This window comes from Macaca fascicularis, chromosome 17 (assembly GCF_037993035.2).
Source record: "Macaca fascicularis isolate 582-1 chromosome 17, T2T-MFA8v1.1".
Classification (NCBI taxonomy): Eukaryota; Metazoa; Chordata; class Mammalia; order Primates; family Cercopithecidae; genus Macaca; species Macaca fascicularis.
Genome location: NC_088391.1, coordinates 4896776 through 4918013, shown reverse-complemented (window position 1 = coordinate 4918013; position 21238 = coordinate 4896776). Strand labels below are relative to the sequence as shown.

General features: G+C 49.8%; 1 protein-coding gene across 1 annotated transcript in view; it reads right to left on the bottom strand.

The window, feature by feature from the left end:
* ATP12A (ATPase H+/K+ transporting non-gastric alpha2 subunit) overlaps nucleotides 1-7221 on the bottom strand; it is a 32610-nt gene extending 25389 nt beyond the window's left edge. The window contains exons 1-3 of the mRNA XM_005585490.4: nucleotides 7052-7221; nucleotides 6135-6290; nucleotides 2354-2413 (exon numbers count right to left, since the gene is read on the bottom strand). Coding sequence (XP_005585547.3) covers nucleotides 2354-2413; nucleotides 6135-6290; nucleotides 7052-7060 — 225 coding nt within the window. The 5' untranslated portion in view covers nucleotides 7061-7221. The remainder of the gene's footprint in view (nucleotides 1-2353; nucleotides 2414-6134; nucleotides 6291-7051) is intronic.
* Nucleotides 7222-21238: the final 14017 nt, after the last annotated feature.

Here is a 21238-nt window from a genome sequence, read left to right as displayed (position 1 = left end):
TTAGTCTTTAAAATGACCCTTGAGGCAGGAGCCATTATTCCTCGGTCTCCTCATTCGCAGAGGTGGAATTGGAGGCACAGAAAAATTATGTAACCTGCCCGAGGAACCTGGCCTGTCAATCAATGGTAGCGACCGGTTTCAACGTGGTGACTGGGTCCAGAGCTACCGCACTCTGCTCTGCTAAGGGGTTTTAGTTTCTTAGAGGTTTATCCAGCGAGAGGAGTAATTTGATGAAGGAGGACTTGGAATGAAGAAGCTGGTCACCAGGGCTAAGAGCAATGCAGTAACTCCCCAGGAAATAGGGAAACTTCTGGAACCCTGCATAGACAGCATGTGGCTTTAGTTTCCATCCTTACGCCTCCTCCTTTTCTACCTTTCTACACATCCAGCCTAAGTTCTCATTCATCTTGACAGGCATAAATCCCACCCAAGCCCTGAGCCCATGTGAGCAGCCCCTGCCCTGGGGGGCCTGCCATCCATGAGGCACCCTCGCCTTTGAAACCCACAAACGATCTTTGTGGACGAGTCTGTAGATACCTCTTCTCCCTAATTATGTTGTAAGCTACTTAAAGGCCAGGACTCTGTCTTCGTCTTTTTTTTTTTTTTTTTGAGATGGAGTCTCACTCTGTTTGCCAGGCTGGAGAGCAATGGTGCGATCTTGGCTCACTGCAACCTCCTCCACCTGGGTTCAAGCAATTCTTCTGCCTCAGCCTCCCAAATAGCTGGGATTGTAGGTGCCCGCCACCACACTTGGATAACTTTAAAAATATTTTTAGTAGAGACAATGTTTCACCATGTTGGCCAGGCTGGTTTCAAACTCCTGACCTCAAGTGATCTGCCCACCGTAGCCTCCCAAAGTGCTATGATTACAGTCCTGAGCCACCATGACCGGCCGGTCTTGGTCATTTCTGTGTCTCTCTTGCGTCTCTTGCTTTTTCTGTGGTAGTGATTCAAATATCTGTTGAATGGCTTGATTCCCGTCTCCCTTCACTAGCAATTCCTTTTCCGGAACCCCAGACTCATCTTTCTGAATAACTGCAGAACATTTCCTCAGGGGTGTTCCGGAAAGACTTCTTATGGTATAACTCACAATACGCTCATCATCGGCTCCTCCCTCCTGCCTTCCCTGCTCTCACCTCCTGGTCCCCACCCCAGCCCATCACCTGACCAGCTCTCCTCCTCCTGCTGCTGTGACGTGGCTAGCGAGATGAGGGGCTCAATAAAAATCCCCGCAAGTCCTGCTGGTTGTGTTTGTCTGTAATATCTTTCTTTTTCTTTTTTTCTTTTTTGAGATGGAGTTTCACTCTTGTTGCCCAGGCTGGAGTGCAGTGGCGTGATCTCCGCTCACTACAACCTCCGTCTCCTGGGTTCAAGTGATTCTCCTGCCTCACCCTCCCGAGTAGCTGAGATTACAGGCATGTGCCACCATGCCCTGCTAATTTTTTGTATTTTTAGTAGAAACGGGATTTCACTATGTTGGTCAGGCTGGTCTCAAAACTCCTGACCTCAGGTGATCTACCCACCTCAGTCTCCCAAAGTGCCGGGATTACAGGCATGAGCCACCGCACCCAGCCCCTGCAATGTCTTTCAACATTGTTTCAGAACCTCATTTCACAGTCCTGGGCTGTTGTTCCATTCTTCTAGACCTTTCCATTTCTCACTTTAAAAGAATGATCTACGAGAGCTGCCTTTTGAAAACAAATGAAATCACCTCCTTGTGTAGAAACCATGTCCCTTCTGCCTCTACGACAGCCCCTGCTTGTTAGTTCAATGTGAATACTTTGACAGCTTCACCCAGATGACCTTCCTGGCTTCATTCCTGCTGCACCTGTCCCCTCTCCACACATACTAGCTTCCAGCAAGCCCAGACTGTCTCCAATCCGGCTCTGTGCTTACTGGCCCTGGGGTCCTCCACCAGCTTAAATCCAAATCGTCTTGAGTTCCAGCACAAACACGGCAGCAGCCCAAGAGCCAGCTCTGGCCCCTTCAGTCAGAATCCACCTTTCTCCCAGCATAGCGTTTCTACTTCTTGTGGCCATCCCAGCGGGACAGAGTGAATCTCAGGACACTTCCGTACACATTTGCCTCCCCCACCTGGCCACTTTCTCCTTGAGGCCAGGAGTCATCTGTCCCTCTTGGTCCCTCTCACTGCCAGGCCAGTGTGAGCCCCACAGCAGGTATTTCTGTTGACTTCAACAGTGTCCAGATGCAAATAACTGCAGTCTCAAAGGTGCTGCAGGGGCGCCTCCTCCTAAAGTTGCCACTACTCTTCCACACACCCCCCACCACACACAGCCTTCCCTCTGTAGAGTCAGGAGGCTTCTATTCTGAATCCCTGGTTCCCACGACTCACCGTAATGATGTCTGTGCCATATTTCTTTTCCAATTCCCTATTGCTGAGTTTGTGGTCATCCTAAAGTCCATGAAAGGAAGAACAGAGTGAATAAGATAATTCCAAAAGACTCAAGTCCCAAGCTTTGACCAGCCATGGAAGCTGGGAATAGCAGCTCTGAGGATGGGAGGGGACCAAGGAGTGTGGGGGACGGGAGAAAAAGAACTCCTGTGCTAGGCAGCTGTCCAGCGAAGGATGGCACTGCCTCAGGAGTGATTGTCCCTGAGTCGGCACAATCCTGCACTTGCTGTTACTACCCAGAAGCTGCCTCCAGCTTTTCTGAACAAAGCCATGCACCTCGCTTCAGTCTGAACTCTGGCGCATACATGTCCTGGCACCGTCATCTTCCAGGTGCCAATGAGCTGGAGGCTTCCCTCAGACCTGAACCCTCGGATTGGCTGGGGCTGCTGGCAAAACCACGCTAGACCCCGCTTCATGGGCTGGCACAACTCCTCCCCCTTCACTGTGTGGGCTCTGGCAGGGAAAAGCAGCTTCCCTCACTCAAGCGTGACGCTCAGGGAGCTCACTGGGCAGAGCAACTCTGCAGGTAAAGGTTCTGCTGAATAAACCCACACCATTGTGGCTGCCACTTGTGAATTCTGCTACAGAATCATTAGACTACAGCGGGGTTTCTCACCCGTGACCCTGCTGCCATTCTGGGCGAATAATTCTTTGTTGTGGGCTCCACCCACTAACATCCTCCCCTCAGTTGCGGTAACCAAAAATGTTTCCATTTTTCCCCTGGGAGAGGGGTGGGGGAATCCTCTTCTCCTCTCCCTTTGAGAACCACTGGGCTAAAGGACGAGAAGCCTCTTCCTGTAGCAGAAAACCTAGGGTGAGTCTTCCTGACTCCCCCTCCAAAGCCCAGCACTCGGGACTCTTTAAACCCCCATTGTGTGAAACAAAGATTGATACTGTTGACTGGTACTCACTTCATCTCTTTTCTTACGCGTATGCAAAAAATAGTTCCATGTTGCAGTAAGAGACTAGGCCTTCCAATAAAACAGAATTCATTATTATCACTATTATCTTGGTTCTAGCCCTCTTCTCAACCAGATTCTGCTCTGTTCCTTCATCCCTTCCACTAATATCGACTGAGTGTGACATTGCGGGGGATTCAGAAGATTAAGGCTGTGTTCTGCACAGAGCACAGCACAACACGCTAAGTTTTGGGCAGATACAAGTAGTGGATGATCCAAGCCATTGTCTCCATGCACGGACCTCAGACTTTAAGGTCCCTGCAGATAGCAGAGGATCTTTCTTGTCCCTTCACCCTGGGCATGGGGATGAGAGCATGGGGGAGGGATGGGGTAAGGTGGTGGTGTGTGTCTGGGGTGCCCTCTACTGGCCAGCACTGGACTAGCACAGGGCAGCACCCCACCCACCTCTAGGGTCATTACCTGGCCCTTTATTCAAAGGCCAGGATACTTCAGGTGTCATTAGACACTAATTTGCCAAGAAAGGTTGGGAGGCAAAAGCATTCAATATGTTGCTGAAATTACAGGACCCTTGTAATGTCAAGGGAAAAATAGGTATGTCTTCAATCTTAAACGCTAGAGATAATGGGAAATAATAAGAACTATCTATCATCTGGTGCTGTGCTGTCTTTTCCCCGTTTTATCTCATTTAATCCTCCTAGTAACCCTAAGAGGTAGAAAAAAAAATCTTGTATTTTTCAAAATAGAAAACTGAACATCAGTTACACTGGGATTTCAATTGAGGTCAGTCCAATTTCAGGGATCTGTTCTTAAATGTCTATCATTGTTAGATACAGACAAATGCCCAGTGGTGTGCTGTAAAATGTTTTAACAAACGCTCCAGGAAAGATAAATACAAAGCTCGGATTTGTAGTTTGCTGATTTCTCACTAGAACCAAATTTCAAGCGCTAACAGGATGTCAGTCAGCCGCCGAATTTCTGAATACTTAACAAATGGCTCTCTAGCACAAAAGAGCAGTCACAGAGCTTTAATCAGATCTGCCAAGGACGGTGGGGACAATGCAGCACATGTCAAGCTCAGTGTAGAAGTTTCCCCTTCGGTGTTACCAAGATAAAATCTGTCACATTTCAGACCCAAGGCAGTTTTATTCCTAAAGTGGCCAGTTTGGGCCAGACACAGTGACTCACGCCTGTAATCCCAGCACTTTGGGAGGCCCAGGCAGGTGGATCATCTGAGGTCAGGAGTTCGAGACCAGCCTGGCCAACATGGCGAAACTCTGTCTCTACTAAAAATAACAAAAATTAGCTGGGTGTGATGGCGCCTGTAATCCCAGTGACTCGGGAGGCTGAAGCAGGAGAATCGCTTGAACCCAGGAGGCAGATTGTGCAGCTGAGATAGCGCCATCGCACTCCAGCCTGGGCAACAAGAGCAAAACTCTGTCCCAAAAAAAAAAAAAAAAAAAAAAGCCAGTTTTAATAACTCCAGAGCTCTTCCTTAATAATAACAATATTGCACACCCCTAAAAAGCACCTGAACTGCAATGTCCTCATCTCATTGATTCCCCTCATAGACCCAGCAAATTACTTATTTCCCATTTTACACAGAGAAAATGGGCCTTCAGTGAGGGTCAGTCATTTGTTGCCAGTTGCAGCTCAGTGGAGACGTGGGACTCTGATGGGGCCTGAGGTCATCCCAATCCAAGCTCCACATTTTTACCACTGCAACTGCTTTTCCCTGCGGTTTCACACCTGCAGTCTGCATGGCCTAGGGGCTTCGGTTTTCCTCCTCAGAAGTTCCAGCTCAAATAGTTTTACTAATCAGTTGAAAACTGGTAAGTGGTTACTTACTTCTCACTGAAGCAGCTGTGGGGAGAGAGGTCTGGCCTTGCCTGTGGGGCCTGGAATCAGAGGCTCCTCCTTCTGAGTTCTACAGGGACTGCCTCCAACCAGAATGCAGGAATCCTGCAGAGGTCCTGACCTCTGGGCAGATACTATCACACCATTCAAAACACACACACACAACACACACACACCACACACATACACACACCACACACACCACACGTACACACCACACACTAGATACACACCACACATACCACGCACATACACCACACATACCACACACATACACATACACACACCACACACACACCACATATACCACACACATACACCACACATACCACACACATACACATACACACACCACACACACACACCACATATACCACAGAGACACCAAACACACACACAGACACACCACACACATACACACACCACACACACCACACGTACACACCACACACTAGACACACACCACACATACCACGCACATACACCACACATACCACACACATACACATACACACACCACACACACACACCACATATACCACACACATACACCACACATACCACACACACACACCACATATACCACACACATACACCACACATACCACACACACACACCACATATACCACACACATACACCACACATACCACACACATACACATACACACACCACACACACACACCACATATACCACACACATACACCAAACACACACCCCACACACAGCACACACATACACACAGCACACGCCACACACGTACACACACACCACACACATACACATACCACACACACACACCATACACACACCACACACAAGGAAACCAATCTCAAGGGGATTTCAAATCCTTCAGACTGAATGTGGTAAGACGTGGGTTCTAGGGCCAAGCTCTTGCGGGGAGAGGCCATAGCCGGCAGGACCCCTGTGGCTGAAGGCTACTGACCAGATGAAGTTCTTTCTGAAACTCCTCTTTGTGATCTTTCTTTTTGCGTTCCAGGCAGTTGTTCTTCAGACCCCTGTACTTCTTGCCATCCCCGTTGTCTGTTTTCACGATGTCCTTAGTTCCGCCGAGCTCCACGGAGTAAATTTCTGGGGTTTGCTGAAAGAGAAGCGCAGGTGCAATATCAATATTGGCCCCAAATGGGGTTTCCGAAGAGGCGCTGAGCGCCCCTCCGCGGGCTCGGGACCCGCAGGAGTCAGGAGCCCCTTCTCCCTTTCCTTCCCTCCTCTGGGGAGGCCGGAGGGAGTCGGACAGTGGAGTCTCTCCCCCACCTGCCGCTGACCTTGGCTTCCCCTCCGCCCGTGTAGAGGGGAGGCGGGGTGGGCACAGGCCAGCCAGCAGCTCCTCGGGGTGACCCTTCTCTGGGTGGAACAGGTGGGAAGTTACCCCCCAACTCCTGACTGATACCTCCAAGGAGCGGCGAGGTTTCCTCTGAGGTGTCCTTCCCAGAGGACACACCAGCTGCGCGTCCTGTTTCCTGGGGAGGGGGCACCCACTAAGCCTACGACCCTCAGTCCTGATCAGGGGGCCCTAACCGGAGGGCATCCCTGTCACCCCATCTTCCCGAGTCGGAGCCCGCAGGTGCTACGGAGCTGGCCCAGGACCCCTCGGCCCCTCCTCGCACCTCTGGACCGGCTTCTGTCCCCCGGCAGCCCCAGCGGCCGCAGGGAGCTCCCGAGGGGAGTCAGAGAAGCGGTGCCCAGGCCGGGGGGCGCGCAAAGGAAAGGCGGCCTCCCCTTTCCCCCGGACGGGCCGTTTCTTCTTTTCGCCTTTTCTTCGCTTCCCGCCAGCCTGCTCCGGTCCCCGGGGGCCTGGGCCTCGCGTCTCGCGTCCTCGGCGGGCGCAGGGGCTGCACGCACCTGGGACATGCTGGGCTGCGGGCGCGGAGCGCAGATCCCGGACGGCAGCGGCGGAGCGCAGGGTGTGGGGCCTCGTGCGGCACCGGCAGCGGCGGTGGAGATGCCGGCGGCGGAGATACCGGAGGCGGCGCGGACCCTGCGCGCACCTCCGCGGCCGATCTCCAGCCGCTGCGCTCAGGAGGCTGCACCTGCCTTAAATGCCGCCCGCCCCGCCCACGTCCCCGCCGGGGCGCAAACCAGCGGACGCCTCGGAGGGCAGGAAACCCGCCGGCGCGCGCAGGGAGCGAGACCGACAGCCAGGGGTCCAGAGAGTCCGGGGTCGAGGACTCCTTGGGAATCCCCTTCCCTTTAGGAGCCGAACGCCGGGGCCCGGGGTCTCCGGGGGCGGGTCCGGCGTCCCGGTGAGTGCGGCCCCGGTGCCGGCTGCGCGCCCAGAGCCAGACCCGCTGCTCCGGCGAGCTCCCGGCGCGCCCACGTCCTGTCCAAGCTTCCCCGAAGACCCACACACGCCTTTTTTTTTTTTTTTTTAATGTAATTTGCCTACCAATAAGTCAATTTATCAAAATGTATACGCAGAGAAGGGGAAATTGCAGTTTCTAACAGCAGCTACTGTTGGAGATGTCCTGGCTTGAAAAGGCCAGTGTGTTTCTGAGAATGGATAGGTAAATTCAAGCTTCCAAGCGAATACAGTAATAACTGAGAGACTCTGAAGAGTAGCTGAATTACTTTGCAGGATCCAGATAAGAATTTGGAATTCTGAAATAATTTGGAGAGGGAGTGGGAAGGAGAGATGGGAGGATTAGGGTCGGTGAGACCACAGGAATCTGGGGCCCCAGGCTGCGGGTGCGCAGGAGCGGAGGCTGTTGGCTGGACTGGGCTGGAGTGTCTGTCTCCAGCCATTTATGTCACTCCCAGCTGAGACTCCATACATAAAGCAGAAAAGAATTTCTGACCCTGAAAACTGATGTGCATGCTAAAGTAGTGATTGTTTTATACTGCTAAGTTTGGGTTGGTTTGTTATGCAGCAATAGATAACTGGGACATGCTCCATGCTCTTAGTGCCCAGCATGAGTTTTTGCACAGGATAGAAAATGTATTTCCCCCTGACACTTGAAACATAATTACTCCAGATGAGAAAGATAGCCTGAAAACCGTATTATCAGAGAGTTATTTAACAGTTAACAGTGGAGGAAATCAAAAGATAGCCTGAAAACCGTATTATCAGAGAGTTATTTAACAGTTAACAGTGGAGGAAATCAAACACCTTCTTTTAAAAGAATGAATCGTGAAGTCTTAAAGTCAGTGAAGAATATTAATTAATGGAGAGGAACATAAAAAATAAAACCCACGAATAGAGTTTAGTAATCAGCACCTATTTAGAAGAACAATAAGAAATTGACATGATTGAAATATATAAAAGAAAGTAGAAATAAATTTCCAAAGAGGGGGCACTTCATTGGGCCCTTGATGCTCGGCTAATAAGTTTCCATTTAGATAAGGACTAACAGGAGGGGGCTAAGTTTTATTCTTTTCAAAAGTTATATATCAAATATGGTAAAGATTGTCATTTTAACCACGTTTAAAATGATTAAGAGTGAGGAGTCCAGAGAAGTGGCAAAAGTAACAATTCCATCATGCAGTGACTAGGACACCTGGCAGAAAACAAGAAGAGCATTGGGTACATTTAGAAAAGGTAGAAGAAAAGCAGTAAGTTTGTGCCCAATTGTAGTTAGGGGTTAATCATAACCTCCTGTTTCTTTCAGATGCTAAATTTCCGTAGTAATTCCAGATCTTGACTATAGTTGGTAATGAGGGACAATTGGGAAAAGAAGCTTATTTTGAGGGAATTTGAAGTGTTAGTAGTTAGAGATGTGGTTTTTTTTTGTTTGTTTTTGTTTTTTTTTTTTTTTTTTGAGACGGAGTCTCGCTATGTCACCCAGGCTGGAGTGCAGTGGCCGGATCTCAGCTCACTGCAAGCTCCGCCTCCCGGGTTTACGCCATTCTCCTGCCTCAGCCTCCCGAGTAGCCGGGACTACAGGCGCCCACCACCTCGCCCGGCTAGTTTTTTGTATTTTTTTTAGTAGAGACGGGGTTTCACCGTGTTAGCCAGGATGGTCTCGAACTCCTGACCTCGTGATCCGCCCGTCTCGGCCTCCCAAAGTGCTGGGATTACAGGCTTGAGCCACCGCGCCCGGCCAGAGATGTGGTTTTGTAAAGTAGCAGTCGAAACAAAGATACTTTCTCATGGCATATTTGTGATCGTAGATTTTCCACACCTCTCTGTCCATCATGGCTTTCGAATGAGACTAAGGGAATGTGTTGTACTCGACATAGTGAACTGTCTCCATAGTGCTGCACACACAGGCCTTTCCCTGCTCTCCCTCCTTCTTCCTTTCCGAAAGGGCAGACTCTGAAGCCTGGGCTCCTCCCTCTTTGAAGCAAGGATGACACCAGCGAGTCACCTCTTAACTAAAATGATAAGGGACAGGAAGACTCCTAGTGGCATCTGGTGTCGAGATACACATTATGGATTCTCTTGAGATGGAGGGAACATTAAATTCTAGTCCAAACTCAAGCCACAGTGTGCTTCTGGGAAGCTCTGTGCTCCATTCTTGGAATACTCTGCAAAGGAAAGGTTTGCAGACGGGGTGAGAAATACAAAATGTGTATGAAACTGATGTTCCACTGTCTGCTGAGAATCCAAGCTAAGGTCTTTTTGGGAACAGGCGGCTGCTGCTCACCTTAAGCTGTTCCAGCGCCTGCTCCAACTATTGGGACAGATGTAGAAAAGAGAAGCAGGGTCCCCAGAGAGATGTCTCTGAGCTGAAGGCCACTTCAAGCTTCAAAAGCAAACTCAGATCCTAGGGACTTGACTGAGGGATGGGGAGGGAGGGGAAGTGGGCTAAAAAGAGATAATGACACAGCTTTAGAAAGTACTAACTGATGGCCGGGCGCGGTGGCTCAAGCCTGTAATCCCAGCACTTTGGGAGGCCGAGACGGGCGGATCACGAGGTCAGGAGATCGAGACCATCCTGGCGAACACGGTGAAACCCCGTCTCTACTAAAAAAATACAAAAAACTAGCCGGGCGAGGTGGCGGGCGCCTGTAGTCCCAGCTACTCGGGAGGCTGAGGCCGGAGAATGGTGTGAACCCGGGAGGCGGAGCTTGCAGTGAGCTGAGATCCGGCCACTGCACTCCAGCCTGGGTGACAGAGCGAGACTCCGTCTCAAAAAAAAAAAAAAAAAAAAAAAAAAGAATGTCTTGCTCTGTTGCCCAGAATGGAGTGCAGTGTGATTACAGCTCACTGCAACTTCCGCCTCCTGGGCTCAAGTCATTCTCCCACCTCAGCCTCCTGAGTAGCTGGGACTACAGGCATGGCTAATTTTTGTGTTTTTTTTTTTTTGGTAGAGAAGGGGTTTCACCATGTTTTCCAGGCTGGCCTCCAACTCCTGGGCTCAAGCAATCTGCTCACCTCTGCCCCTAAAATGCTGGGATTACAGGTGTGAGCCACTGAGCCCAAGATTGCTGCTTATTTCTGTTGGTATCAAGGGTGAAAGAGTGTGTGTTACTACCAGCCTGGACAAAAACATTTCCGTGGTCAGGTTCTCTGGCACCTCTCTGATCCTGCAGAGTTATTGGCTCCTGCCAGGGGCCAGTCTCAGCTGTCGCTGCTGTGGCCTTTGTGGCAGCCTCTGGTACCGTTCAAATGTCCTGGAGTGTTGACTTCTATCAAAGAGGGAAAATGGGGCCATCCCCAGCCCTAACTCCAGAATCGTGTCCTTTGCTGCCTCTAGTCATCTGGATACCCAATTCTGCCTTGAGGTGAGTGGGCCCTGGGTAACTGCGATGCAGGCACCTGGAGGCACTCGCCTGGAGAACCAGGAACTGGATTTCTCCTGAGACATGTTTGGTCCCAGGGCCATCACCCACAAAGTTCTGGGCAATGTACCCTGATCCCACCCAGTGCAAATGGCTCCTTGAGTGTTGGCCATAGAGGCCAGGCTGCTGCCGGGAGACTTCCTCAGCCCACGTGTGCTAGTAGCAGCTTCTGCTTGAGATTTTCCTGCTTTTCAAAACAAGCCTGTCCACGCCAATGTTCTCTATTATACCTGCTCATATTGATAAACATTATATATTTGGGATAGGATGTCATGATATATGTATTTTCAGCTCGTTTTAATTAAATTATATACTCCATGTATTTAAGCCGTACTAGATATAGGGGATGGTGGGGAGATATGGTACTAACATCATGCCATCCTCTGCCCTCTAGGAAGTTGGACTTGAGTTGGAGAGACCAAATTAGTGAAGAACCAATAGTAAACGGGCCAAGAGGGAAAATAATTTAGCACTAACTGGCATGGGCTCTAAGTGCCTTCAGAGTTTAGAGGAAAGAGGTTTCTCTGGGAGAAATGGCATAACGTGTACTACTTAGGATTAGTTATTCAGATTTTCTTCCATCCCTTTGCACCCTCCAAGAAAGTGGGGAGAGAGTCTGGGAGAGCAACTGAGTTGGGGCCTTGTGTGTGTGGCTTCCCTTGGGGGCCCCAGGAGGTCCCTCCTGTGCGCAGGGCCGGCCACCAGCTGGCTCAGCAAGGTGTGACTGTGAGGATCCCCACACGGAGGAGGAGGATCCAGATGACAATGGGAAGAAGAAGTTCCACTTCCTGCTTTGCATCCGACTGGCCTGTGCCTCTGCTGCCCACCCGGCCTCTCCCTGTCCCTGGATTCCTCTCCTACACATGGGACAGTCCCCACCTGGAGCCCTCCCTACGCACCTGTCTCCACTCAGCACGCCTGGCTGTGACTCGGCCAGTGTTCCTCTCCTGACGAGATGAGGGCCGCCTGGGGTTGGAGCCAGGATGAAAAAACAAAACGAAGCTTCAGGCAAGCACGTTTCCACACTGTGTCCTCATTTCTTCATGCACAGGAAATCCGGAGATTGGCATGTGAACATCCTCCAGAAAAGAAACTGACTTTTCAGAAATTAGCAAGTCAGCTCCGGCAATGATCCTGCCTGGAGCTGTAAACACCATGACTGATGGGAGTCAGCAGTGGCATTTCCAGAGGCAGGTGCGGGCCTGTGAGGGGCTCAGACAGGCACACCTTCTCTGCCCGTGGGTACAGCTGCCCCGAAATGTCACGATGGCTGGGGTACTTGAGGTTACCACAGTGTTCATTTTCTGTGACTTACGTTGGCGAATAAGATGCTTTTTATTGTATTTAAAGGATACAACATGATGTTCTGATATACTTATGCCTGTGAGATAGTTATGATTATCAAGCAAATTCACATATCCATCCCCTGCTACAGTTATCCTTTGTGTGTGTGTGTGTGTGTGTGTGTGTGTGTGTGTGTGTCCATGTGATGGGAGCATGGAAAATCTACTCTATGAGCACATTTCCTGGATCTCATACAATGTTGCCACTACAGGGCTCCCGCTGGGCCTCGAACCTCTAGACCTTCTCACTCCACATATCTGCGGCTTTGGGTCCTTTGCTCTGCCTCTCTCCATTCCCCCAAGTCCCCCATAATGAGATGCTTTTTCAGAAAATTACCATTTTCCATTTAATAGGCGATTGAAAAAAAACTTCAGTCTGAGTTTTTTGATTTTTGTTTTTCAATCTTAGAATGAAAACAGGTTTCCCCCCATGTGAATCATCCCCACTTTTATCATACAAAGTTGTAACACATATAAGGCCAGGCGCAGTGGCTCACGCCTGTAATCCCAGCACTTTGGGAGGCCGAGGCAGGCGGATCACAAGGGCAAGAGATGGAGACCATCCTGGCCAACATTGTGAAACCCCGTCTCTACTAAAAATACAAAAATTAGCCAGGTGTGGTGGCGGACACCTGTAGTCCCAGCTACTCAGGAGGCTGAGGCAGGAGAATCACTTGAACCCAGGAGGTGGAGGTTGCAGTGAGCCGAGATCGTGCCACTGCACTCCAGCCTGGCGACAGAGTGAAACTCCATCTCAAAAGAAATAAATAAATAAAAGAAAGTTATAAAACATAAACATATACACAACACATACATGTATGTAAACTGTATATAACATAAAAGACGTTATTCACACAAATACGCTCGTTAACTCAGAAGGAATGTGAGACTCTTTGATAAGTGGGAGGCTGCCTTCTTGGTCACTGGCTCCCACGCTCTCCAGAGCTGGGGGGACAAACACAGACAGACACACTAACATTTATTTATTCCTGAACTATTGATTGGAGGCTTGTGATATGTGAGCAGCATCATGCCAGACCCATCCCCTGAAAGAGCTTTCAGCCTGTCTGGGGAGATAAGGCATTACCCTTAGGTGAGAATATTAACATAAGAGGAGTCCGAAGCCAGTCCGAAGGCCGGTGCTGGCTCAACAGGTCAGACCTGCTGTTCAGAGCAGTGAGGAAGGGATCAGCTCTAGGCAAGGAAAGGGGAGCAATTCTGGAAGGGGCTCAAGTTCAAGTGGATTCTGAAGGCTGGGCAAGCTGAGGAGGAGGGTGGTGTGTGATGTGGGAGAAAACAGGCAGGAGGAGACTGGCTCCTGCAGAGTCCGGGGTGGGTGTAGGAAGGAACGCGGCGGCCCAGCAGACGGTCCCATCAGAGCACAGCAGGAGTCTGGTTGCCGAGCCAGGTGGGCTTTGCAGACACCGGGCTTTATTCTTGTGCTTTGAGGCCCTTGAGAATGACAGCAGCATGATGCAAACAACCTTTTTTTTTTTTTTTTTTTTTTGAGACGGAGTGTCGCTCTGTCGCCCAGGCTGGAGTGCAGTGGCCGGATCTCAGCTCACTGCAAGCTCTGCCTCCCGGGTTCACACCATCTCCTGCCTCAGCCTCCCGAGTAGCTGGAGGCGCCCGCCACCTCGCCCGGCTAATTTTTTGTATTTTTAGTAGAGATGGGGTTTCACCCTGTTCGCCAGGATGGTCTCGATCTCCTGACCTCGTGATCCGCCCATCTCGGCCTCCCAAAGTGCTGGGATTACAGGCGTGAGCCACCGCGCCCGGCCGGAAACAACTTTTAGGAGAAGATGAGAGGATCTGTCGCAAAAAAACAAGAGCCCTCTTGACTTTGTGAAGTTGCTTGGCCTGCAACTGTTCCAGCCTGAGACTCCGGCCTGGGTTGCCCTGTGCTAACTCCTGCCAGGAGCGGCTCTGTACCAGGAGACTCCTGCCTCTGCCAGATGCAGTGGAGCCCCCTACACTGCCAATTTCCCTAAGACTATTTCAGACACTATTTATTTACCCTATCAAGAGTCTTTGAGATGAAACCAGGAAAAGCGCAAATGACTGTCACCCAATCTAAGAGAAATGTCCATGTCTCCTCCCCCTCCATGCCCCTGATACATGGATATTTATCCATGTTTCCAGGGTGAACCGAACTGCTCTAAGAGTTGTGTGGGGAGGCGGGAGCTAGGGAATCAGAGAATGTCACAAAGGACCTGGCTGCCTCGATCACAAAGATTAGCTTCAATCTAATAATGAGGGGGCTGTCATTCTTAAACGATGATCTAAATTAATTTTTTAAAAAGTAGGATTTGAGATCATGGCTTTTTGTTTGTTTGTTTGTTTTGAGACAGAGTTTTTTCACTCTCACTGCCCAGGCTGGAGTGCAGTGGCATGATCTCGGCTCACTGCAACCTCCACCTCCCAGGTTCAAGCGATTCTCCTGCCTCAGCCTCCCAAGTAGCTGGGATTACAGGCACCTGCCACCACGTCCTGCTAATTTTTTGTATTTAGTAGAGATGGGTTTCACCCCATGTTGGTCAGGCTGGTCTTGAACTTGTGACTTCAGGTGATCCACCCGCCTTGGCCTCCCAAAGTGCTGGGATTACAGATGTGAGCCGCCGCGCCCGGCATGGTTCTTTTTCTAGTTAATAGAGCTGTGTTCATCCCCCCAAATTTTCATGCCAGATCTGTCCCTTGTGAGATGCCAGGCTGGGTTTTGGGGTGCATTAGAACAACTTTGTCCTTTTGTGGCCAGTGTCCCTCCAGGGCAGGCACAGATAATGATTACTTCGTTACCTTGGCCACCTTTCTTTCTCTCTCAGGTGCTTTAAATAACTGGGTAATTCAACATCTAAGTCAGCATGAAACAAGCTGGTCTCGTTCTGTGAACACATCTATCTTGGGATCAGCACGTCACAAAGACAAGACATTTCCTCTTGGAACAAGTGGGAAAAAAAGAGAAGGCGCCCAGCCCACATCCCAGTCTCACACACGCCAGCCCTGACTTAGTCCTTGCTAACCCAGAAAGGCGCACAGAGTGGGCAGGCTGCTGCCAATGAAGGGTTTAAAAACATACCTAGAGGCCGGGCGTGGTGGCTCACGCCTGTAATCCCAGCACTTTGGGAGGCTGAGGTAGGCGGATCACCTGAGGTCAGGAGTTCAAGATCAGCCTGACCAACATGGAGAAACGTCATCTCTACTAAAAATACAAAAAATTAGCCGGACATGGCGGTGCATGCCTGTAATTCCAGCTACTTGGGAGGCTGAGGCAGGAGAATTGCTTGAACCCGGGAGGTGGAGGTTGCGGTGAGCCAAGATCGCACCATTGCACTCCAGCCTGGGCAATGAAACTCTGTCTCAAAAAAAAAAAAAAAAAAAAAAAAAAAAAAAAAAAAAAAACACCTAGAGACTTCAGGCATGAAAAAAATAAGTAAAGAGAATGAAAACACAACTGTGCTGTCGTGGGATAACCGGGAGAAAACTACTAGCTGCTTGGCTGCAGGTTCTCCTGGAAAGTCCGCCAGAGAGGTGGCGGTGGCTGAGGCCCTGCGGTCTCACCCACCACTCACACAGGTTGGGTGGTGCCAGGCCAGCTCCTAAAGCAGACTTGGGTGCAGGGAGATGGAAGTGGGAAAGGCCCAGCTTAACCTCAGGACACCCTCTCCTGGTTCATGCGAGGGAAAAAAGGTAAATTTATGGGTGATCTTTTTGTGCCTGTGAAATGTCCCCTTAGGAAATAAAGCCACTGGTTGCTGAAGCACAGTATGTGTTAATATGCAACCAGCATAAGTATAGCCTGGGTAACAGGCAGAGTCAGACAAGCAGGACCAGTGGCATTTGATTAATGAGTTGATAAATGGAGCAGGGCCTGGCTGCCTGCAGCCGCAGGAGGACGTAAAACTGCAGGGAAGCGCTCCATAACCCTTCCCTGTTACGGGAATTGAAACCAAGGCTTTGAAGATGATAAGACCAAAGTATTTTACTAAGGTTCTTTAAAGTGTCTCATAATACGTAGTTTGTGTAAAAAAGACAAGATGATGAGATTTAAATCAGCCCTGCAAAGATGGCAGAGAATAGATTCTTCCCAGTCTGAGCTCTTGCAATAGCACCCCACACAGAAGACTTATGCTGGGGTCTCGGTGGGGCAGTCTATCGTCTCTGGTCTAGTGGCTCAGCTGTCACCAGCTTCCAGGCACCAGTGCGTTTGAGCAGTTTGCATCCAAGGGCCTTCTAAGCCTCTAGACTGCGCTTTCTCCTCCTCCTAGTTCCTCTTTCCTCACCTTTAGGGTTGCCTGATAAAACACAGGGAGCCCTGTGAGATTTATTACTATGTCTCAAGTATTAAATGGGACATACTTATACTTTACACACAGTTTGTTGTTTAAGTGAAACGCACTTTTTTTTTTTTTTTTGAGACGGTCTTGTTCTGCAGCCCAGGCTGGAGTGCGGTGGTGCAATCATCAAATTCCTGGGCTTAAGCAATCCTCCCACCTCAGCCTCGTGAGTAGCCAGGACTACATTGAAATGCACATTTAGCTGGCCCTCTGGTGTTTTTATTTGCTGACTCCGGTGGCCCTCCTCCTCCTAGATACTTTAGGTGTGAGTCCTTTGCAGCTTGTCCGTGGGCACATCTGGGGACATTGCCCAAGCTGCACTGCTGTGCTTGTTGCTAGGCCAACTGTGAAAATAAACACATTCTGATTTTCTCTTTTCACCATATCATTCTCTTCCAAGAGCCCATGTGAGCCGGATTTGTGTAAGGTGGTCAACCGGAACAAGTGTAGGAGTCAGGTTGTTTGTTTTAAACAAAAAACCACTTTAGCCAGAAAATTCTAATCACTCTGCAGAGGTCAGATTCTTGGATGTGAGGAGAGCACTGTGGGAATTCAAGTCCGTCTCAAAACCAAGTTTTCGTTTTTAGAGGGAACCAGCAGAGGGAGCACATTCTACAACACTCCGGGGCCCGGACACAGGGACGAGCTCATCATTCATGGAGGACACCTGGACTCACTCAAGCACCAGGAATTTATGGAACAGCCCCAGGCTTCGCAACCATGTGCCAAATACTTCATTTCTGACTGAGCACAGAATTGCTTGGGTGAAAGACAAGCCCAAGCAAACTAACAAAAATCAAAAGAAACAACAAAACACTCCAACAATGACAGCATAAAGGAACGAGGAACTAGAAAATCTAAAAGAAAAATCGAACGGTGACTGTTTCCCTTCTTCTAGGGTTGGATGGGGCTTGGACCCGTATTCTACCTTTCGGGCTTGTTCTGCTAAAGGAGCATTGTCTGAGCAATGCTCTCCCCACTCTCCCAAGAGCTGAGGCATCATCGTGTTTGCCCTGCCACCCTCTGATGGCTCCATTTCATTTGTTTGTCTTCCTGGAGAGGACGTGTGCTCCTGGAGGCCACGTCTTGTACTTCCCTCAGGTCTTTCAAAGACACTGCCACAGTGACAGGAGTGTCAGGGTGGCCTCTACATCTCGATTCTCTTGGAGAAGTAAAAGAATGTTTTACAAATATCATTTTACAAGGAGACCTCCCTTGTCACCCTCGATTCCAGTAACCGACTTTTGCAATTAGGAAGGTCTTCCTTATAAGCAACTGAAAACACTCATTTTGGGGCTGGAGTTTTTTTCTAGATGAGGGGGCGTTCCTTGATGAAGACGAAACAACATGTTTTAGTTTTTTGTGACCACTAACACATATTTCTTAGCTTGAGAGAGAGAGATAATAATTTTTCATAAATGATGCTGAACTGCGAGTCTGTAGACCTGAATTCTAGTCCTGCTTTCTTGTTTGCTCACTGAGTTTGCTGGGGACGGAATGAACATTTCACCTTTCCGGGGCCTCAGACAGTGTTGGAGCTGAGGAGATCCATGGGTCCCAAACCCGAAAGAATCTCCTGGGGAGCTTTAAAAATACAGATTTTCAGACCGCACGTCCAAGTAATTCTGAGACAAGCCCTTGAGGTTTATCTTTATAAAGTTCCCCAGGTGCTTCTTATGAACCAGTGGGCTTGAGAACCCCCAGACCACATCACGTCACTGGTCCTCAGCCTGCCCGTACGGACACCGAGGCGGCCCCGAGAATCTAACTGCAGTGGTTAGAGGGAGCTGAGGCCACTCCCTGGGGGTGTGTTCTAAGGTCGAGGGCCCTTTAAGATCTCTGTTGACTCTAGCACTTGCTGGTCTAGACGCTGTCACTTTGCCTTGCCTTTATGTACTTATGTGGTACTTTTATTGCATTTAATTAAAATGCGGTGCTGTGCTCTTATAGTTCCTACCTGTGGACTAAGGGGCAAACATCTCATACCCACCCCCTGAGAAAGGATCTCACTTGTTAAAGAAAAAGGAGGGTGTGGGAGTGTGGGTGAGCCTGCACCGCCAGTTACACCAGCAGCGGCAGCCCGAGATGAGGTGCACAGCTCACCAAGGGCAAGTTCAAGCGTCCCAGTGAGTGTGGGCTTCTGGTTCATGTGTATTGTTGGCATCCACAGAAAACTTTTCATAAATAACATGTGGATTTCATTCTATAAGCAATATATCGAATTAGGATGACCCCACAGTCATCACAGTTCCAATTATTTCTACATTCTTTTTTTTTTTTTTTTTTGAGACAGAGTCTGGCTCTGTCGCCCAGGCTGGAATCCAGGGACACGATCTTGGCTCACTGCAACCTTCACCTCCCGGATTCAAGCGATTCTTCTGCCTCAGCCTCCCTAGTAGCTGGAACTGCAGGCTTGCGCCACCACACCTGGCTAATTTTTGCATTTTTAGTAGAGACAGGGTTTCACCATATTGGCCAGGCTGGTCTCAAACTCCTGATCTCATGATCTGCCCAACTCAGCCTCCCAGAGTGCTGGGATTACAGGTGTGAGCCACGATGCCTGGCCATTTATCTTAAAGGTGACTAGTATGTGTGTGTTTTACACGAGGGCAGAGGAACACGTTATCAGCATTGCAGGGTTTCCAGCTTGAGCCTAACTGTGTCCAGCACCAGGATTAAGCGCTGCCCAGGCATGTCTGGTTAACTACCAGAGTGAACCAAAAGGAAGGCAGCCGGTGGAGGCGCCCCTCACAGCGGAGAAGGTGCCAGGCCCACAAAGGCTGGTCCAGGCCAAATCCTTAGTCCCTGAGAGGACAGGAGAGTGTGTCGTGGTGCGTGTGGTCTCACAGCCCAGCTCACGAACATGTCTCTGGCCCGGGGATGCTGACAGGAAAGCTCCAATGCGTGTCACAGACCTCTGTCAGTGCTGAGGTTCTGGCACCTGCAGGCTCTGGGTGGTGCCTGGAAGACGGAGCCGTTCAGCAGGAACCCGCAGGGAATGGCCGCAAACCCTGGTGTCTGGTGATGTGGAGTGAGCTGTGGGGTGTGGCCAGGGCTGGATCCCAGGAGAGGAAGGAGAGAGACTCCACCTCTCCTGGTGTCTGGAGGCTGCTGGCGGCCTTGTAGGCATCAGGATTCCCAATTAGCAGAGGAGAATGAGATCAGCAGGAGAATAAGGCCAGCATTCACTTCGTCACTTTCCAATTCCAGAGGGCCCCATCTCGGGTCTGGGCACCTGTCATCTCTAGGAAAGATTTCCCAGTTCAGTTCACTGAATCCTGGGCTTTGTCCCTTGCTCTCTACCCTCTGTGGCAGGTTGTTTGGTATGATGTTGTCCTCGAAGTGTGGGAGGGCTGCTCTGCCCAGCTGCAGGGCCAGCGCTGGTCCCAGTCTAGACAATCGCAGCTGCTCAGATCTCCAAGATCACACACATTTTCTCATGAAATGCCTGTAGCTTATTCCTGTAATCCCAGCACTTTGGAAGGCCAAGGCAGAAGGATTGCTTGAGCCCAGGAGTTCAAGACAAGCCTGGGCAACAGAGTGAAACCCCACTTCTACAAAAAAATACAAAAATTGGCCGGGTATGATGGTGCGTGCCTGTAGTCGCAGCTGCTGTGTAGGCTGAAGCCGGAGGATCACTTGAGCCCAGGAGGTCGAGGCTGCTGTGAGCTGAGATCACACCACTGCACCCTGCACTCATCTTTTTACTGTTTCCTTAATATATATTTGTTTTCTGATTTTTTTCTTTTTCTTTTTAACAATGGAGATCAAAGTCAATGTTTCTGTTTTTTTTTTTTTTCCCCAAATGGTGGAAACATTTTCTTTCTTGTATTGTCTTCATTCTCAATCTTCTAGGTTCACTTTCCTGTTGTTCTTTTTCTCGTGGAGCATTTGCTTTTGCGCGTGTTTCAAGCACCCTGTCCGTGTGCTTGGAGCTAGTGTGTGCTGCAGACAGGGATGCTGTGTCTCATCAACCCTCAATGTCTGCTTGTGGCACCAAAACTTCTGCTAGAAGATACTGGTTAGGATTTAGATATACTGATGGGATATTTCCCCAGAGGCTCTGGAATTGTGAAATAAATATTAAACTCCTTTTCTGTTAGACCTCAGTGTGTGTTTGAAAGGTTTATGGCCTTGTTCTTCAGCGGAGGAAAGGAGAAAGGGAAAACTCCAGGGGCCACTAAAAGCTTCCCAGTGAGGCTGGCAGTAAGGCTCTTGGACAGCAAGGCCTCTGCTCTAGCACTGAAGCTTCTGCAGCTGTCGAAGGGAAAGGGTCCCACAGGAATCATTTCACTGTGAAAAACGGAGTTTGCTGAGGGCTTGCTGTGCATGCTAGGCCTGCAGTAGACAGCGTGCAGTTTAGGAGAGAAATCGAGGCAGTTCTTAGCCATGTTGGCAGGATAGGATGATGTAGAAAGGAGCAGAGCCCAAATGCAGGACAACTGTCACGCAGGAGAAGAGCACTTTTTCTTTTCTTGTTTTGAGATGGAGCCTCGCTCCGTCGCCAGGCTGGAGTGCGGGAGCACGCTCTCCAGTCACTGCAAGCTCCGCCTCCTGGGTTCAAGTGATTCCCCTGCTTCACCCTCCTCAGTAGCTGGGACTACAGACGCACGCCACCACGGCCAGTTATT